This window comes from Dendropsophus ebraccatus, chromosome 8 (genome assembly GCF_027789765.1).
Source record: "Dendropsophus ebraccatus isolate aDenEbr1 chromosome 8, aDenEbr1.pat, whole genome shotgun sequence".
In the NCBI taxonomy this organism is placed as follows: domain Eukaryota; kingdom Metazoa; phylum Chordata; class Amphibia; order Anura; family Hylidae; genus Dendropsophus; species Dendropsophus ebraccatus.
Genome location: NC_091461.1, coordinates 7,409,685 through 7,428,865, shown reverse-complemented (window position 1 = coordinate 7,428,865; position 19,181 = coordinate 7,409,685). Strand labels below are relative to the sequence as shown.

General features: G+C 50.9%; 1 protein-coding gene across 1 annotated transcript in view; it reads left to right on the top strand.

Annotated features, from left to right (window-relative positions):
* The window catches only part of ATRNL1 (attractin like 1), a 356,964-nt gene that overhangs the window by 214,190 nt on the left and 123,593 nt on the right, over nucleotides 1–19,181 (top strand). Inside the window, exon 25 of the mRNA XM_069979719.1 lies at nucleotides 14,076–14,137. Within this exon, the coding sequence (XP_069835820.1) occupies nucleotides 14,076–14,137 (62 nt within the window). The remainder of the gene's footprint in view (nucleotides 1–14,075; nucleotides 14,138–19,181) is intronic.

The following is a 19,181-nucleotide window of genomic DNA, read 5'->3' as shown; positions in this document are numbered from 1 at the left end:
GATACATCACAGAGCATTATCCCCCATGTCGTCCTGTATTCAGCTCCTATCCAGCTGCTGGAAGCCTCTTATGGGGCCACCGGGGTCATCACTCAGCTTACCCCCACCCTGAATGCCAGAAGACCCCATATTGCTTTGAAAAATTAAAGAAGAACTCCAGTGATTTTTTTTCTTTCAAATCCACTGGTTTCAGAAAGGCATACAGATTTGTAATTTATTTCTATAAAAAAATCTCCAGTCTTCCAGTACTTATCAGCTGCTGTATGTCCTGCAGGAAGTGGTGTACTTTTTGCCGCCACCTCTGTCCATGTCAGGAACTGTCAGGAGCAGGAGAGGTTTTCTATGGGGATTTGCTGCTGCTATGGACAGTTCCTGATATGGACAGAAGTGGCAGCAGAGAGCACTGTGTCATACTGGAGAGACTACACCACTTCCTGCAGGACATACAGCAGCTGATAAGCACTGGAAGACTGTAGATTTTTTAAAAGAAGTAAATGACAAATCTATCTAAACTTTCTGATACAGTCAATTTGAAAGAAAAAAAATGGTGGAGTACCCCTTTAATGGAGCAAATCTTCCACCTCACTGCTGCCTCCTACTGGTTAAAAGGGTTAGTACCCACATGGATGGGGTAATAGTGAGGGGGAACCCCACCACCGCCCACTCGTGGCCATCAGGGCCCTTTGACATGTTGACCTTTCGCAGTTCTTGGTGATGATGAAAATAATGTAATGTACATCTCAGGAAGCCGCGGGGCGTAGATTTCCTGAGAACCACCATTCAGCCGCCCTGGGGTGGGGACTAAGAGGCTTTTAGATCTGCTGGAATCCTAATACACGTAAAGTACGGGACTCTCTAAATTATACCGCGCCGCAGCGACCGTTACAGAATCATTAGGAGCCTGCGGGGACAATGAGCCACGTCCGCGGTCACCTGACCCAGAACTCCTGACTAACGTCTACAAGGGGGGGCTGTAAATCCGGCCATAATGGCCATAAACCACCATCCTTATAATAACCGCCATCCGTGTAATAACCGCCATCATTATAATAACCGCCATCTCTGTGCCGCCACAGCACATAGCAGAACATCGCAGCCGGGCTGCAGCACATGTAATGTACACAGTGTTCCGGAAGTTCTGTGACACCTATGAGTTCTTATAGGACAATGTGTCGGACACTGCGCCTACATATTATCCATCCGCACTAGTGGCGCCATTTCCATAACCGCCAATCACCTCCCGCACTCTGCTTATTCCAGTTACTGTTAGAACATGATGGGAGTTCTCTCACTGTCCTCATCTTGTATGTTCTTTGCTTCACCATCATTTCTTACCTGGACATTTCAGCCAGAGCTGCATCCCCAATTCTCTTGCTACATTTTATTGTATAGTCTAATCACATCCAGAGCTGCATTCATAATTCAACTGTTATATTGTGTCTGACATCTTTCTGATGGTGCTGAGCGTGACCTACTGAGGGACCTAGTTACATAGCTAGTGATACAATTGTATGCAGTGTAGACAATGCTCTTTGAGCTCAACAGCCTGGACTCCATACATGGACTGATACATTGTACATAGCTAGTCCTGCTCTCAGCTGTATCCAGTGTAGACAATGCTCTGTGAGCTCCAGACTGATACATTGTACATAGCTAGTCCTGCTCTCAGCTGTATCTAGTGTAGACAATGCTCTGTGAGCTCCAGACTGATACATTGTACATAGCTAGTCCTGCTCTCAGCTGTATCTAGTGTAGACAATGCTCTGTGAGCTCCAGACTTATACATTGTACATAGCTAGTCCTGCTCTCAGCTGTATCCAGTGTAGACAATGCTCTGTGAGCTCCAGACTGATACATTGTACATAGCTAGTCCTGCTCTCAGCTATATCCAGTGTAGACAATGCTCTGTGAGCTCCAGACTGATACATTGTACATAGCTAGTCCTGCTCTCAGCTGTATCCAGTGTAGACAATGCTCTGTGTCTGCAGCTTCAGCTAATGTATTGAGCTCACAGAGCATTATACGTCCTGGATACAATGTAACAGACCCTCAGCTGTTAGATATACTATGTCAGGATGGGTTGTCACCCATTGGATATATATTCAGGATATTAGAAGGTTTCAGAACATTTTAACATGACTTACAGAAGACAAATCCCCTTCCTGCTGAGTGGAGCGCCCCCTGCTGGCTCCTCTGTCTTACATCACACGGTTACCGGATCCTGCTATGATGTGGAGTTTCTGGAGCAGCATCACATTCCGCCATCCCTGCACTTTCTATATATGACCATATATTACTGATCCGGGAACTCCTGGGGCTTGTGGTCAGTAATCCGGTAACATCTGTACATCAGCGCATCCTCTAATGACGTCCCCAGGGGCTGCGGCCGTCACCTGACTCCTAACACCTAGATGTTTACACCTTGTCATCTGGGTACATTTACATCTCGCCACATAATCACCTCCACCGCACCCGGTGTATCATCACTCCCATCATCCCTGACCCCAGGAGCTCACACTCTAATCTCCTATCACACACAGTGTATCATCACTCCCATCATCCCTGACCTCAGGAGCTCACACTCTAATCTCCTATCACACAGAGAGTATCATCCCTCCCATCATCCCTGACCTCAGGAGCTCACACTCTAATCTCCTATCACACACAGTGTATCATCACTCCCATCATCCCTCCCATCATCCCTGACCTCAGGAGCTCACACTCTAATCTCCTATCACACACAGTGTATCATCACTCCCATCATCCCTCCCCTCATCCCTGACCCCAGGAGCTCACACTCTAATCTCCTATCACACACAGTGTATCATCACTCCCATCATCCCTGCCCCCAGGAGCTTACACTCTAATCTCCTATCACACACAGTGTATCATCACTCCCATCATCATCCCTGGCCCCAGGAGCTCACACTCTAATCTCCTATCACACACAGTGTATCATCACTCCTATCATCCCTCCTATCATCCCTGACCTCAGGAGCTCACACTCTTATCTCCTATAACACACAGTGTATCATCACTCCCATCATCCCTCCCTTTCATCGCTGACCCTAGGAGCTCACACTCTAATCTCCTATCACACACAGTGTATCATCACTCCCATCATCCCTGACCCCAGGAGCTCACACTCTAATCTCCCATCTCACACACAGTGTATCATCACTCCCATCATCCTTGACCTTAGGAGCTCACAATCTAATTCTTCATGGATACCACAAATGATCGATCCGATTTGGAATCTAAAGGACAAGTCTCCATCTTGATCTTTTTGTCCTGTTCCTCATTCCTGCACAATATCGGCAGTGCTCCCCCAGGATATTATTCGCTGCCATGTAAGGGGACTTGTTGTATATAATGTTTAGGTAGGTGGTCTGTGTTACAGGTGTCTCCTCCCCAGGTAAGTGACGCACAGGCAGCTGACTGTCCAAATGATGGAGAAGCTGACCCATCAGACCAGACACCTTCTATTCCTCCAGGACCATTGTAGACACTATTGGTGGTGGACATTGGTCACATGGTCTGTGACTGGTCTCATGGGCTGTGACTGGTCATATGGGTGGTCACATGGGCTCTGACTGGTCACATGGGCTGGCCTTCATCCACCGCCCATCATTGAACCTTGTACCCCATGTCCTGGTCTACTGTCTTCCTTCCTTGGAGGCTTTTGGTTTGTGCTGACCGCTGTATACCGGAGACCCCACAAGACTGGCGATTCAGAGATGATCTGACCCCGGTGTCTACACATCTCTATCTGGTCCTTGTCACAGTCCCGCAGATCCTGACATTCAGCCATGTTTCCTGCTCCCCATATCCCCTCTGACAGTCGCCCTTGTCCCACGATAATCCATGCCGTCCATTCCTGTGCTCTGCTGGTGTTACTGTGCTCTGCTGGTGTTACTGTGCTCTGCCGGTGTTACTGTGCTCTGCCGGTGTTACTGTGCTCTGCCGGTGTTACTGTGCTCTGCCGGTGTTACTGTGCACTATGGGTGTTACTGAGCATTGTCGGTGTTACTGTACACTGTCATTGTTACTGTGCACTGTCGGTGTTACTTCGCACTGTGGGTGTTAGTGAACGTTGTGGGTGTTACTGTGCACCGTGGCCGTTACTGTGCTCTGCCGGTGTTACTGTGCACTGTGGGCGTTACTGTGCACTGCCGGTGTTACTGTGCACTGCCGGTGTTACTGTGCACTGTGGGTGGTACTGTGCACTGCCGGTGTTACTGGGCGTTGTCGGTGTTACTGTGCACTGTGGGTGTTACTGAGCGTTGTGGGTGTTACTGGGCGTTGTCGGTGTTACTGTGCACTGTGGGTGTTACTGTGCACTGTGGGTGTTACTGTGCACTGTGGGTGTTACTGAGCGTTGTCGTGTTACTGTGCCTCAGGTTTGGTATGGTGGTGGTGGGGGTACGGCAGGGCTGCCCTCGGTGACACCTGCTCATCCTCCTGCAGATGGCGGCTCGGGCACATTCCGTCCTGTGGTGCTGGCGCAGTAAATGGACGTGACGAGCCGCAGTCTTATTAAGGATCCATCTTGTTCCAATGTCAGAGCGCAGCTCCGGAGAACAGCGCGGGGTCAGCAGCCATCAAGGGCTCTTGAATCCGACTTGGTGGGAAGAAGCTTTCTCAGCAGCCCTGGAGCTGATTGATGACAAGAGGCCGCATTGTCTCCTGGCTCTGCACGACTCCTCCGAGCTTCCGGGGGGGGGGGGGGGGGCGGCTTTTAGAGGGTTTTTTTGGCAGCTCCTGGTTATGTGTGATTGCTGCCGCCCTGAGATGATGCTCCCAGCTGATGGCCACTGATTCCTCTCATCCTTCCACTTCTTTCTCGCCTTTTATCCTTCATCTTCGCGGTCTCTGGAGGCGATCATCTGGGGATGGCTGCTGGGGAACTACAAGCACCTGCATGACCTGCCACAGACACGAACAATAATGGCTGCTGGGGGACTACAAGCACCTGCATGACCTGCCGCAGAGACGGCCAGTAACAGCTGCTGGGGGACTACAAGCACCTGCATGACCTGCCGCAGAGACGGCCAGTAATGGCTGCTGGGGGACTACAAGCACCTGCAAGACCTGCCGCAGAGACGGCCAGTAATGGCTGCTGGGGGACTACAAGCACCTGCATGACCTGCCGCAGAGACGGCCAGTAATGGCTGCCTCTACACCCAGCTCTCCTCACACCCTGCAGACATTGGGAATGCTCCTCCGTCTCCTCAGGACGTACAGAGCGGAAATCTTCCAGGATCTTTGGGTTCTGCTGAATTAGCGAAATTTCGGGCGATTTCTAAACTCTTATAAATGAAGCAGAAAAGTAACGGAATAAATAATGAAGAATAAGTTACTAAATGTTACTAAATGTATATGGCCGCTATATCCTCATCACAGGGGGGTCAGCCGCTATATCCTCATCACAGGGGGGTCAGCCGCTATATCCTCATTACAGGGGGGTCAGCCGCTATATCTTCATCACAGGGGGGTCAGCCGCTATATCTTCATCACAGGGGGGTCAGCCGCTATATCCTCATCACAGGGGGGTCAGCCGCTATATCCTCATCACAGGAGTGTCAGCCGCTATATTTTCATCACACGGGGGTCAGCCGCTATATCCTCATCACAGGGGGGTCAGCCGCTATATCTTCATCACAGGGGGGTCAGCCGCTATATCTTCATCACAGGGGGGTCAGCCGCTATATCTTCATCACAGGGGGGTCAGCCGCTATATCTTCATCACAGGGGGGTCAGCCGCTATATCCTCATCACAGGGGGGTCAGCCGCTATATCCTCATCACAGGAGTGTCAGCCGCTATATTTTCATCACAGGGGGGTCAGCCGCTATATCCTCATCACAGGGGGGTCAGCCCCTATATCCCACATCACAGGGGGGTCAGCCCCTATATCCCACATCACAGGGGGGTCAGCCGCTATATCCCACATCACAGGGGGGTCAGCCGCTATATCCCACATCACAGGGGGGTCAGCCGCTATATCCCACATCACAGGGGGGTCAGCCTCTCCAGTATTATATGATATGAGGTTGCGCCCCCCCCCCCCCCTTCCCCCCAGTATTATATAATAGGAGGCCGGCCCCCTCAGGATTATATCATAGGAAGTCAACCCCCTCCAATATTATATCATAGGAGGTCCCCCCCTCCCCAGTATTATATCATAGGAAGTAAACCCCCTCCAGTATTATATCATAGGAGGTCGCCCCCCCCCCCCCAGTATTATATCATAGGAGGTCGCCCCCCCAGTATTATATCATAGGAGGTGCCCCCCCCCCAGTATTATATCATAGGAGGTCGCCCCCCCCAGTATTAAATCATAGGAGGTGCCCCCCCCCCAGTATTATATCATAGGAGGTGCCCCCTCCAGTATTATATCATAGGAGGTGCCCCCCCCAGTATTATATCATAGGATGTCACCCCCCCAGTATTATATCATAGGTCGCTCCCCCAGTATTATATCATAAGAGGTCACCCCCCCAGTATTATATCATAGGAAGTCACTCCCCCCCCCCCCCCAGTATTATATCATAGGAAGTCACTCCCCCCCCCCCCCCAGTATTATATCATAGGAGGTCACTCCCCCCCCCCCAGTGTTATATCATAGAAGGTCCCCCCCCCAGTATTATAACATAGGAAATAGCGCCCCCCCCCCAGTATTATATCCAAAATTATATATATCATAGGACGTCGGCCCCCCAGTATATCAAAGGAGGTCACTCTCCCCCCCAGTGTTATATCATAGAAGGTCTCCCCCCCCCCCCCAGTATTATAACATAGGAAATAGCACCCCCCCCCCCCAGTATTATATCCAATATTATATATATCATAGGACGTCGGTCCCCCAGTATATCGTGGGAAGTTGCCCCCCAGTGCATCATGTTTGGGGGTCATCTTTATCATGAGCTATCAGGTCCTTGTTGGAGCCCTAGTGTTTTGGTGGTCCCTTTAGCTGCTGCCTGTATAGTACACAGATCCTGCCCCCTCCCCCGTGTAGCGCAGTGTTCTCCCGTTACTGTGTGATATATGACGGGGCGGCAGCTGACGCCTCCTGAGATTAACATTTCATATCTCGCCCTTTCTATCAGCAGAACAAACAAATAAATAAAACACAAGTAACTTCATGAAATGTCACAGAATTGGGGGGGTGGAGTTGCGGGAGCGATGGGCCCCCCTGACCTGAGTGGGCCGCTGCTTCTGGAGAACTCATTGCTTCCAGAGCATAACCCGTACGTAATATTCCCCCGGTCGTACCGCAGAGAGGCGAGTGCGACATCATGGCCACGACGTGTACACGTGTCCGCCATATCAGTGCAGACACCGAAATCTGCCCAATTTCCGCCATATCAGGACGGCTATGGAAATCTAATACCTTAAAGGAGCTGTTCACCAAAAATGTTTTCTTTCAAATCAGCTGGTGCCAAAAAGTGCCAGAGATTCGTAATTTACTTCTATTAAAAAAATCTCCATTCTTTCGGTACTTATCAGCTGCTGTATATCCTGCAGGAAGTAGTGTATTCACTCCAGTACCACTTCCTGCAGGACCTACAGCAGCTGATAAGTACTGGAAGACTAGAGATTTTTTAATAGAATTAAATTACAAATCTATGGAACTTTCAGGCACCAGTTGATTTGAAAGAATTTTTTTTGGGTGAACAATTCCTTTAAGCAGAAAGTACAGATCTAAGGGTGATTTTTGAAGCCAAAGCCAGGAACAGACTTTAAACAGAGTACTGGTCTTAAAGGATAGACTGAGATTTCCCTTATTTCAAATCCGTTCCTGGCCTTGGCTTTAAAAATCTGTCAGCTAAATCTCTCAGTGTAAAGTCCTAAAGGCCCTACTTGATTATCGTGGGGAAAAATCGCTATATCGTTCCATGTAATTGCGGGCAACGATCTAAAAATCGTACATGTGTGGTTAATTTAGATCTGACCCTAAAATCCTTGTTAACTGTTCAGTCTTATTACAAATCGTTCCTTCCTTTTCTAGGATCCTAGTAATGATCGTTGTAACAATCGTAATAACGACCATCGTTCTGTGTAATATGGTGAACGATTTCAGGTTAACGATAAGCTATCTCGTTTTCAGTCTTTCCTTTATGACCTGTTCTATGTTAATAGTCTGTTCCTGGCTTTGGCTTTAAAGATCTGTCCGATAAATCTGTCTGTGTAAACGCACCATAAGTCTGTGGGTCTCTTTGGCGCGGTGATAACATCGCCATGTGGTGCAATAATCGCAGCATGGAGCCAGGAAAACTGTGTTCGACTACTATAACGTGGCCTGGGCGTATTAACCTGAAATTGGCTGATAACTGAGAGCAATCGGTGGGATATTATGACCCATTTACATTGACTTTAGCTCCAGAATCTGCGGCCGCCCCTCCCCCACTCCTGGGCCCCAGTGCACTATGTGGCGTCGGGCCTCCACCTCCTGTGGGTCCCTTATAGTACTGGTCCCCCCCAGGACCTTGTTGCCCCCTTTGCTCCCCTGTGGTCCGTCCGTCTCTTCTTGTTATCACCGCCTGGTAGTGTGAACCGTGCCGCCATCCTGAGCGCAGAGGTGGAGATCTCCTCATTGATTTCCACACGTTTCTTTCTTCTGGAAATAATTGTTTCAGGGATTCGGCCGCAACGGTAAAAGTTCTGACACCGTAAGTGGAAATAATTGCGCTAATGCACCAAGGAGACGCCCGGGTGACAAACAACCTCTTTACGCTATTGATCCGGGGGGGAGGAGGGGCGTCCAGAGTAAGCCGCACAGGCCCTGCTCTATATGGCTTCTCTTCATATAAGCTGAGTTATGACCCAGATCTGTTCTCTGTTATCAGCCACTGTGTTCTGCAATGAGATGAGTCCAGGAACCTTCCTGCCCCCCATGTCCCCCCTATATGGAGGATAGTATTGGCTCCATCACGGATGTCCCATTCCATATACATTACTATTGGTGCTGTGCAGGTATAGCAGCGTCCATACAAGATGGTGGAGGTGTCTGGGGGAATTATCACCCGATCATCCAGAAGACACTGATCCTGGAGAGAGGCCGGACTCACGGTCTCTATGGTGGGTGTTGGATGAGGTTGGGGTCCTGGATCACGGTCTCTATGGTTTTTGTTGGATGAGGTTGGGGTCCTGGATCACGGTCTCTATGGTGGGTGTTGGATGAGGTTGGGGTCTGGACTCACGGTCTCTATGGTGGGTGTTGGATGAGGTTGGGGTCCTGGATCACAGTCTCTATGGTGGGTGTTGGATGAGGTTGGGGTCTGGACTCACGGTCTCTATGGTGGGTGTTGGATGAGGTTGGGGTCTGGGCTCACAGTCTCTATGGTGGGTGTTGGATGAGGTTGGGGTCCGGGCTCACAGTCTCTATGGTGGGTGTTGGATGAGGTTGGCGTCCGGGCTCACGGTCTCTATGGTGGGTGTTGGATGAGGTTGGGGTCCGGGATCACGGCCTCTATGGTGGGTGTTGGATGAGGTTGGGGTCTGGGCTCATGGTCTCTATGGTGGATGTTAGATATTGTTGGGGTCCGGGCTCACGGTCTCTATGGTGGGTGTTGGATGAGGTTGGGGTCCTGGATCACGGTCTCTATGGTGGATGTTGGATGAGGTTGGGGTCCTTGATCACAGTCTCTATGGTGGGGATTCGGGCTCACAGTCTCTATGGTGGATGTTGGATGAGGTTGGCGTCCGGGCTCACGGTCTCTATGGTGGGTGTTGGATGTTGTTGGGGTCCGGGCTCACAATCTCTATGGTGGGTGTTGGATGAGGTTGGGGTCTGGGCTCACGGTCTCTATGGTGGGTGTTAGATGTTGTTGGGGTCCAGGCTTACGGTCTCTATGGTGGATGTTGGATGAGGTTGGGGTCCTTGATCACAGTCTCTATGGTGGGGGTCCGGGCTCACAGTCTCTATGGTGGATGTTGGATGAGGTTGGCGTCCGAGCTCACGGTCTCTATGGTGGGTGTTGGATGAGGTTGGGGTATGGGTTCACGGTCTCTATGGTTTTTGTTGGATGAGGTTGGGGTCTGGGCTCACAGTCTCTATGGTGGGTGTTGGATGAGGTTGGGGTCTGGGCTCACAGTCTCTATGGTGGGTGTTGGATGAGGTTGTGGTCCGGGCTCACAGTCTCTATGGTTTTTGTTGGATGAGGTTGGGGTCCGGGCTCACAGTCTCTATGGTGGGTGTTGGATGAGGTTGTGGTCCGGGCTCACGGTCTCTATGGTGAGTGTTGGATGAGGTTGTGGTCTGGGCTCACGGTCTCTATGGTGGATGTTGGATGAGGTTGGGGTCTGGGTTCACAGTCTCTATGGTGGGTGTTGGATGAGTCTGGGGTCCGGGCTCACAGTCTCTATGGTGGGTGTTGGATAAGGTTGGGGTCTGGGCTCACAGTCTCTATGGTGGGTGTTGGATGAGGTTGGGGTCCGGGCTCACGGTCTCTATGGTAAATGTTGGATGAGGTTGGGGTCCTGGATCACAGTCTCTATGGTGGGTGTTGGATGAGGTTGGGGTCTGGGCTCATGGGCTCCATAGTGGGTGTTGGATGAGGTTGCGGTTCGGGGATCACAGTCTCTTAAGGGGATGTTGGATGAGATTGGGGCCTGGGGTTTATTTCTGATGTCAACTGGTGTAAGGCTCCAGTACTTCTCAGCTGCTGTATGTCCTGCAGGAAGTGGTGTATTCTCTCCAGTCTGACACAGTGCTCTCTGCTGCCCCCTCTTTCCATGTCAGGAACTGTCCAGAGCAGGAAAGGTTTTCTGTGGGGATTTGCTGCTGTTCTGGACAGTTCCTGACATGGACAGAGGTGGCAGCAGAGAGCACTGTGTCTGACTGAAGAGAATACACCACTTCCTGCAGGACATACAGCAGCTGATAAGTACTGGAAGTTTTTGTTACAGTGTTTCAGTACAGATATGCGTGACATCACTACCCTTACCCGCAGGTGACGCTCGCTCTTTCACTTCCCGCCGCCGCCGCGTCCTCGCTGTCACTTCTCGCTGTTGACTATTCACTTAATTAAAGCAATTTCCAATTTGTCTCAGATGAGGTGAAATTGCTTCCTGATTCCAGAACGGCAAAGTAATTACATGAAAATTAACAATCTGCGAATATACATAACCAGTGCGTGATATGAAGCATGGGAGACTGACAGGCAGCAGGGGCCCCGGGGGACACAGGGCCTACCCCATAAAAGACACCACAGGGTGCCGGGCCTCGCTGGGAGCCGGGGGGTAATTCAGCATCAAGGGTTAAACCTCCATCTGTGGCTTAGTGTTGTATCTTAGGTTACATCATGTCTCATCCTCTAGTCACATCCAGAGCTGCATGCTTAATGCTGCCGATGCTCAGTTATTTCTTAGGGTGCAGAATCTTCCTTGTCTCTTCTTGTCAGAGATATATCATGTCTCATTCTCCAGTCACATCCAGAGCTGCGTTCTTAAAGGGGTATTCCACCCTGTTATTACTTTTCATATGTTGCTACCCATGGTGAGACTAACAATTCCTTCCATACTTGTTATTATTTATTCAGTCTCCTTCCCCCAGTTCTCAGCCGCTGCTTTCTGCTGAAGACACAAAAATCTGTGTGTGAGCTTTTCTCTCCGTCTTCCCCTCCTCCCCCCTCCCTTCTGAGACTCTGTTACTCTGTGTTTGGGGAGATGTGTATTGCACTAAAGTCTGCTCCACCTGCTTCATTTAACCCTATAAATGGCCGATTATTCCACTTCCTCATGAATGTTTTAAGCAGGTATTGGTAGCAGTCGCATCTCCCAGTGTCATGCAGATGACACCCCCATTAATTACTGGCGCCCCCTGCAGTCCGACACCTGATCCTGCACTACATGAGTCCTGATAGAAGAGCTATAGAAGAAGCAGGGCCACCATTACTCAGTATATCGCTGCTTTCCTGTTAGCTCTCAGGATGCCTCATCTCCAGAACACTTGTATGTTGTGCTGTACGGCATTGTAGAAGATGTAGTGATCGCACTACAAAATACATCTCCCAGAATTCAGTGCAGCAGTGTACAGGGGGAGTCTGGCGGCAAGGTTTTGACAGACTCCAGGCAGTAGTCAGCAGAATGCAGCTCTGGATGTGACTGGAGAATAAGACATGGAAATCACAAGTAGTGACAAGGAGGATCCTGCACCCTAAGAAGTAACTGGACATCAGCAGGATTAAAGGGGTATTCCACTCTGACATAACTTTTGATATGTTGCTGCCCATGGTGAGACTAACAATTCCTTTCATACTTGTTATTATCTATTCAGTCTCCTTCCACCAGTTCTGAGCTGCTGTTTTCTGCTGAAGACAAAAATCTGTGTGTGAGCTTTTCTCTCTGTCTCCTCCTCCCCCTCCTTTCTGATACAGCTGATGTAAACAAGTCACTGGCAGGCTGTATCTGCAACTGTGTAGCTTCTTTGTAATGCTGTGAGGGTTAATCACAGTGAGTTCATCAGCAACTTGACCTCATAATAATACTCCCAGCATTACAAAGAAGCTACACTGTTGCAGATACAGCCTGCCAGTGACTTGTTTACATCAGCTGTATCAGAAGGGAGGGGGGAGGAGGAGGAGACAGAGAGAAAAGCTCATGTAGTGCAGGATCAGGTGTCGGACTGCAGGGGGCGCCAGTAATTAATGGGGGTGTCATCTGCATGACACTGGGAGATGCGACTGCTACCAATACCTGCTTAAAACATTCATGAGGAAGTGGAACAATCGGCCATTTATAGGGTTAAATGAAGCAGGTGAAGCAGACTTTAGTGCAATACATATCTCCCCAAACACAGAGTAACAGAGTGAGGTGCATTATGGGAGTCTCTTGTAAAAGCAGAATTCTGAATGCAGCTCTGAGGGGTGACTAAGGTGTAATCGTATGGTTCTTTAATGTGGACGTCCTGGTGGGGGATGTCATTGCCGTCTCCCGGTGATTGAAGATGCGGCTCCTCCAGCCGCTGCCTCTTATTCCCCGCTTTTGGCTTTGTGCTTGCAGATGATTTTTCCTGAAGGTCACGTCTGTGCGCTGGTGACCTCTCCTGTCAGGTGGAGTGTGTCCGGGGGTCCCGCTGTCTTCTGTAGCATATGTTCTGCTCCTGCGGGTGGGCCCGGTCTCGCCGAGAAGCTGAAAGGCGCGAAAAGGTCAAAGCAGATTTCCTGCATTCACGACCAAAATGGCCACAAAGTGGAAAGTGAAAAATAAAATAGTCCTGTAAATGTTCAGCCGGATACGAGGGGTTAACCAGCGGTGGCAGTAGGATACTAGGGGTTAACCAGCGGTGCTGGAATACGAGGGGTTAACTAACGGTGGCGGAAAACGGGTTAGTCAACGGTGGTGATTTACAAGGGGTTAATCAGTGATGGTGGAATAGGAGGGGTTAACCGGTAGTGGTATACGACGGGTTAACCATTGGTGGTGGGATACAAGGGGTTAACCAGTGGTGGTGGGATACAAGGGGTTAACCAGCGGCGGCGGGATACGGGGGGTTATATCAGTGGTGGCGGCAGGATACAAGGGATTTACCAGCGGCGGCGGGATACGGGGGGTGATATCAGTGGTGGCGGCAGGATACAAGGGATTTACCAGCGGCGGCGGGATACAGGGGGTTATATCAGTGGTGGCAGGATACAAGGGATTTACCAGCGGCGGCGGGATACAGGGGTGATATCAGTGGTGGCAGGATACAAGGGGTTTACCAGCGGCGGCGGGATACAGGGGGTTATATCAGTGGTGGCGGCAGGATACAAGGGGTTTACCAGCGGCGGCGGAATACGGGGGGTTATATCAGTGGTGGCGGCAGGATACAAGGGGTTTACGAGCGGCGGCGGAATGCGGGGGGTTATATCAGTGGTGGCGGCAGGATACAAGGGGTTTACCAGCGGCGGCGGGATACGGGGGTTTATATCAGTGGTGGCGGTAGGATACAAGGGGTTATATCAGTGGTGGCGGCAGGATACAAGGGGTTTACCAGCGTCGGCGGGATACAGGGGGGTTTACCAGCGTCGGCGGGATACGGGGGGTTATCTGCTGCTGTTCTCACCCGCTGTCTCTGCTTCTGTCTTTCAGATCGCCTTCTCCCAGCACAACACCATCATGGACCTGGTGCAGTTCTTCGTCACTTTCTTCAGGTCTGTAATATGAGTATAATGATGCCATGGGAGTCCCAGTCACCTCTAATGGTTCAGCCACTGGCCAGAGGTATCCGCGCCTGGTAAAGCTGGGTGACAGCCAATATGGCCGGCAATGGGCATGTCTCTCCATGTCTCTGAGGAGCAGTGACAGAAGCTGAGGCGGCCATAGTGCTTGTCACCCAACTTTCCCAGGGACAGATGGAACAGTCCGGTAGTGATGTCGGACAGATATGGGGGGAGATTAATCAAACATGGTGTAAAGTGAAACCAGCTCAGTTGCCCCTAGCAACCAATTAGTAAAATAAAATCTGATTGGTTGCTAGGGGCAACTGAGCCAGTTTAACACCATGTTTGATAAATCTCCCCCCATGATGCCTGGTGTGGAAAAGAGAAATCCGCACAGTGACGGGCCACAGATTACACTCCAGTCATGGGACCGGCCACAGATTACACTCCAGTCATGTGACCGGCCACAGATTACACTCCAGTCATGTGACCGGCCACAGATTACACTCCAGTCATGTGACCGGCCACAGATTACACTCCAGTCATGCGACCGGGCATTGATTACACTCCAGTCATGTGACCGGCCACAGATTATACTCCAGTCATGCGACCGGCCACAGATTACACTCCAGTCATGTGACCTTCACTCCTCATACAGATCAATGGGAATGAATGATAGTAAGGAAAATAGTGACAGAGCCCCTCCCCGGACCCTCCCAGCCAATCAGAAGGGGGAGTCTCCAGTACAGCGTTCCCCAAATTGTGTCTCTCCAGCTGTTGACAAACTACAACTCCCATCAGGCCCTGACAGCCCCAACCATAGCCTCAATCATGCTGTAACAGTCTAACTAGATCTGTAGAGCACTTTATCCCAATATGTGACCCTCCAGCTGTTGCAAAACTACAGTTCTCATCATGCCTTGACAGCTGAAGCATGATGGGAGTTGTAGTTTAGCATAAGCTGGAGACCGGTCGGGGAGAAAAACTGCAGTGACCGTTAAAGGGGACATTCACCAAAAAATGTTTTCTTTCAAATCAACTGGTGCCTGAAAGTTATATAGATTTGTAATTTACTTCTATTAAAACATCTCCATTCTTCCAGTACTTATCAGCTGCTGTATGTCCTGCAGGAAGTGATGTATTCTCTCCAGTCTGACACAGCGCTCTCTGCTGCCACCTCTGTCCATGTCAGGAACTGTCCAGAGCAGGAGAGGTTTTCTATGGGGATTTGCTGCTGCTCTGGACAGTTCCTGACATGGACAGAGGTGGCAGCAGAGAGCACTGTGTCAGACTGGAGAGAATACACCACTTCCTGCAGGACATACAGCAGCTCATAAGTACTGGAAGACTGGAGATTTTTTTCATAGAAGTAAATTACTAATCTCTGCCACTTGCTGGGACCAGTGGATGTGAAAGATTTTTTTATTTTTTTTGGTGAACTGAATAGAATTCCAGTGTTGCGGCTCCTCAGGTCATGTGACTCTTCCCTCCTCAGCCGTAGTTACCGGGGTCGGCTTCAGTTCTGCAGGCGCCGCTTATTATACAACCTGTCCAGTCAGCAGGATCATAACCTAACTAGGCCAGATCTCTGCAGTCCGGCAGCGCTGACCAGACCCCCCCCCCCCCAGACATCTGGGATAATTCCCTGTGATAACTCTGGATCAGCGGTCGCCTCGTGTCCCGCCGCTGATCGCTGTACGCACACTGATTTTCCACACCACCATTTGCCAGCTCTGAGGATTCTCGCTGTTTTTTGGCCGGTTTTCCGAGCTCAGTCGGGACGCCCGGCCGTGTCGTGTCGGCTGCAGCTAAGCGAAGGTGACGCCAGTTGTCTTGTGAGAACCTCGCAAGACTCTGCAGGCTGTCAGCCCCCCGGGACGTGAGCCATGAAGGGCGAACGAGGGTGGGAGGGCTGAGGATTCTCCAGGGTGACATCGTCTGTGTCTTCCCCCCCCCCCCCCCCCCCCCCCCCGGCTGCATCCAGTCCCGGCCGATCACATTCTGCTCCTCTGACGCTTTGTAAATGTAACGCACCAACCGCGGTGCCCAACCAGTCATCCCAGTATACAGGCGGCCCAGGTAGAGCTGCTGTATCCAAGCCTGTCGTGTGGGATACAGTCTACTTAGCTGCCTTTCATGTAGGATACAGTCTTTTAAGCTCTTATCTAAGCCTATTAGATACAGCGGCTCAGCAGACGGTATCACACATAATAGGGTTAGATATCATTACAATAGACTGTATAGTACATGATAGGCTTAGATACAGCAGCTGAGCAAAGGCTAATCGCACATTGGTGTGGTACAGTCTGCTAAGCTCCATATATGATGTATCCTATCATGTGTGATACCGTCTGCTAAGTGTATCTAAGCCCATTATGTAGAACACTGGCAGCTGAGTTGTGTATCTAATCCTATCATGTGTGATACTGTATCTAAGCCTATAATCTGTGATAGTATCTGCTGTATCTAAGCCTACCTTGTGATTCTGGGCTGGTGTATCTAAGCCAGTGACGTATCTCAGAGTTTTTGCCGATAAAGATCTACAATGGCCGCTGTGATGCTGGAGGATAGAAGACGTGATAAGTTTTCCGCACTATGGCCGTCTGGGAGTAGTTCTGCTCCAGAAGAAGTAGAGCCGCGCGGCACCGGCGCCATTATATCCGGTCACTGACTGCTGAGTGGTCGCCATTATATCCGGTCGCTGACCCCTGGGGATTGGCCGCCATTATATCCGGTCGCTGACCGCTAAGGATGGGCCGCCATAATATCACTGACCGCTGAGGATAGGCCGCCATTATATCCGGTCACTGACCGTGGGTAATAGGCCGCCATTATATCTGGTCACTGACCGTGGGTGATCGGCCGCCATTATATCCGGTCACTGACCCCTGGGGATCGGCCGCCATTATATCCGGTCGCTGACCCCTGGGGATTGGCCGCCATTATATCCGGTCGCTGACCGCTAAGGATGGGCCGCCATAATATCACTGACCGCTGAGGATAGGCCGCCATTATATCCGGTCACTGACCGTGGGTAATAGGCCGCCATTATATCTGGTCACTGACCGTGGGTGATCGGCCGCCATTATATCCGGTCACTGACCCCTGGGGATCGGCCGCCATTATATCCGGTCACTGACCCCTGGGGATCGGCCGCCATTATGTCTGGTCACTAACTGCGGGTGATCGTCCGCCATTATATCTGGTCACTGACCCCTGGGGATCGGCCGCCATTATGTCCGGTCACTAACTGCGGGTGATCGGCCACCATTATATCCGGTCACTAACTGCGGGTGATTGGCCGCCATTATATCCGGTCACTAACTGCGGGTGATCGGCCGCCATTATATCCGGTCACTAACTGCGGGTGATCGGCCGCCATTATATCCGGTCACTAACTGCGGGTGATCGGCCGCCATTATATCCGGTCACTAACTGCGGGTGATCGGCCGCCATTATATCCGGTCACTAACTGCGGGTGATCGGCCGCCATTATATCCGGTCACTAACTGCGGGTGATCGGCCACTCCATCACTATTGTTTGGGAAAACTTTTTAGGATGTGATTTTTCTCTCCTTAAAGCGGTGTGTGTCCATGTGACAGTAACACATGGGTGTGCAGGGGAGCTGTGTACACAGAACGGGGGGGGGGGGGGTACCCATCACTATGTACTCAGCCGCCTCATTCCTTATTGTGGATGCATTGAAGCAATAAAGAAATATTGGTTGTGGAGCCGCCAGGGTGACCCCCGTCTCTGTGGAGATCAGGATGGAGGACGGCGCTGGTTATTAAAGTCACCGACCCCTGATTATTCCGGGCGCCCCCCCCCCCCCCCCCTCCGCTGCCGTCCTCCGCAGTAAATTACTCCGATCCACAGGGGACACCGCAACCATCAAGAGGGAGCAAGTGTCACCTGGATGCAGCACAACCAGCATCAATCCCAGCCAATCAAGTGGGGGGAGACGGGGGGGGGGGGGGGCATCTATACAGCACCCCCAAAGATTAATACAGAAGACAAGGGACAAGTGTTATGTGGGGGAGACGGGGGGCCGCACTATACTGCACCCCCAAACATTAATACAGAAGACAAGGGACAAGTGTTATGTGGGGGGAGACGGGGGGGGGGGGGGGGGGGCGCACTATACAGCACCCCCAAACATTAATACAGAAGACTAGAGAGAAGTGTTATGTGGAGGCAGACGGGGGCCGCACTATACTGCACCCCCAAACATTAATACAGAAGACTAGGGACAAGTGTTATGTGGGGGAGATGGGGGCCGCACTATACTGCACCCCCAAACATTAATACAGAAGACTAGGGACAAGTGTTATGTGGGGGAGATGGGGGCCGCACTATACTGCACCCCCAAACATTAATACAGAAGACTAGGGACAAGTGTTATGTGGGGGAGATGGGGGGCCGCACTATACAGCACCCCCAAACATTAATACAGAAGACTAGAGAGAAGTGTTATGTGGAGGCAGACGGGGGCCGCACTATACTGCACCCCCAAACATTAATACAGAAGACTAGGGACAAGTGTTATGTGGGGGAGATGGGGGCCGCACTATACTGCACCCCCAAACATTAATACAGAAGACTAGGGACAAGTGTTATGTGGGGGAGATGGGGGCCGCACTATACTGCACCCCCAAACATTAATACAGAAGACTAGGGGACAAGTGTTATGTGGAGAGAGACGGGGGCCGCACTATACTGCACCCCCAAACATTAATACAGAAGACTAGGGGACAAGTGTTATGTGGAGGGAGAAGGGGGCCGCACTATACTGCACCCCAAACATTAATACAGAAGACTAGGGGACAAGTGTTATGTGGAGGGAGAAGGGGGCCGCACTATACTGCACCCCCAAACATTAATACAGAAGACTAGGGGACAAGTGTTATGTGGGGGAGACAGGGGCCGCACTATACTGCACCCCCAAACATTAATACAGAAGACTAGGGGACAAGTGTTATGTGGAGGGAGACGGGGGGCGCACTATACTGCACCCCCAAACATAAATACAGAAGA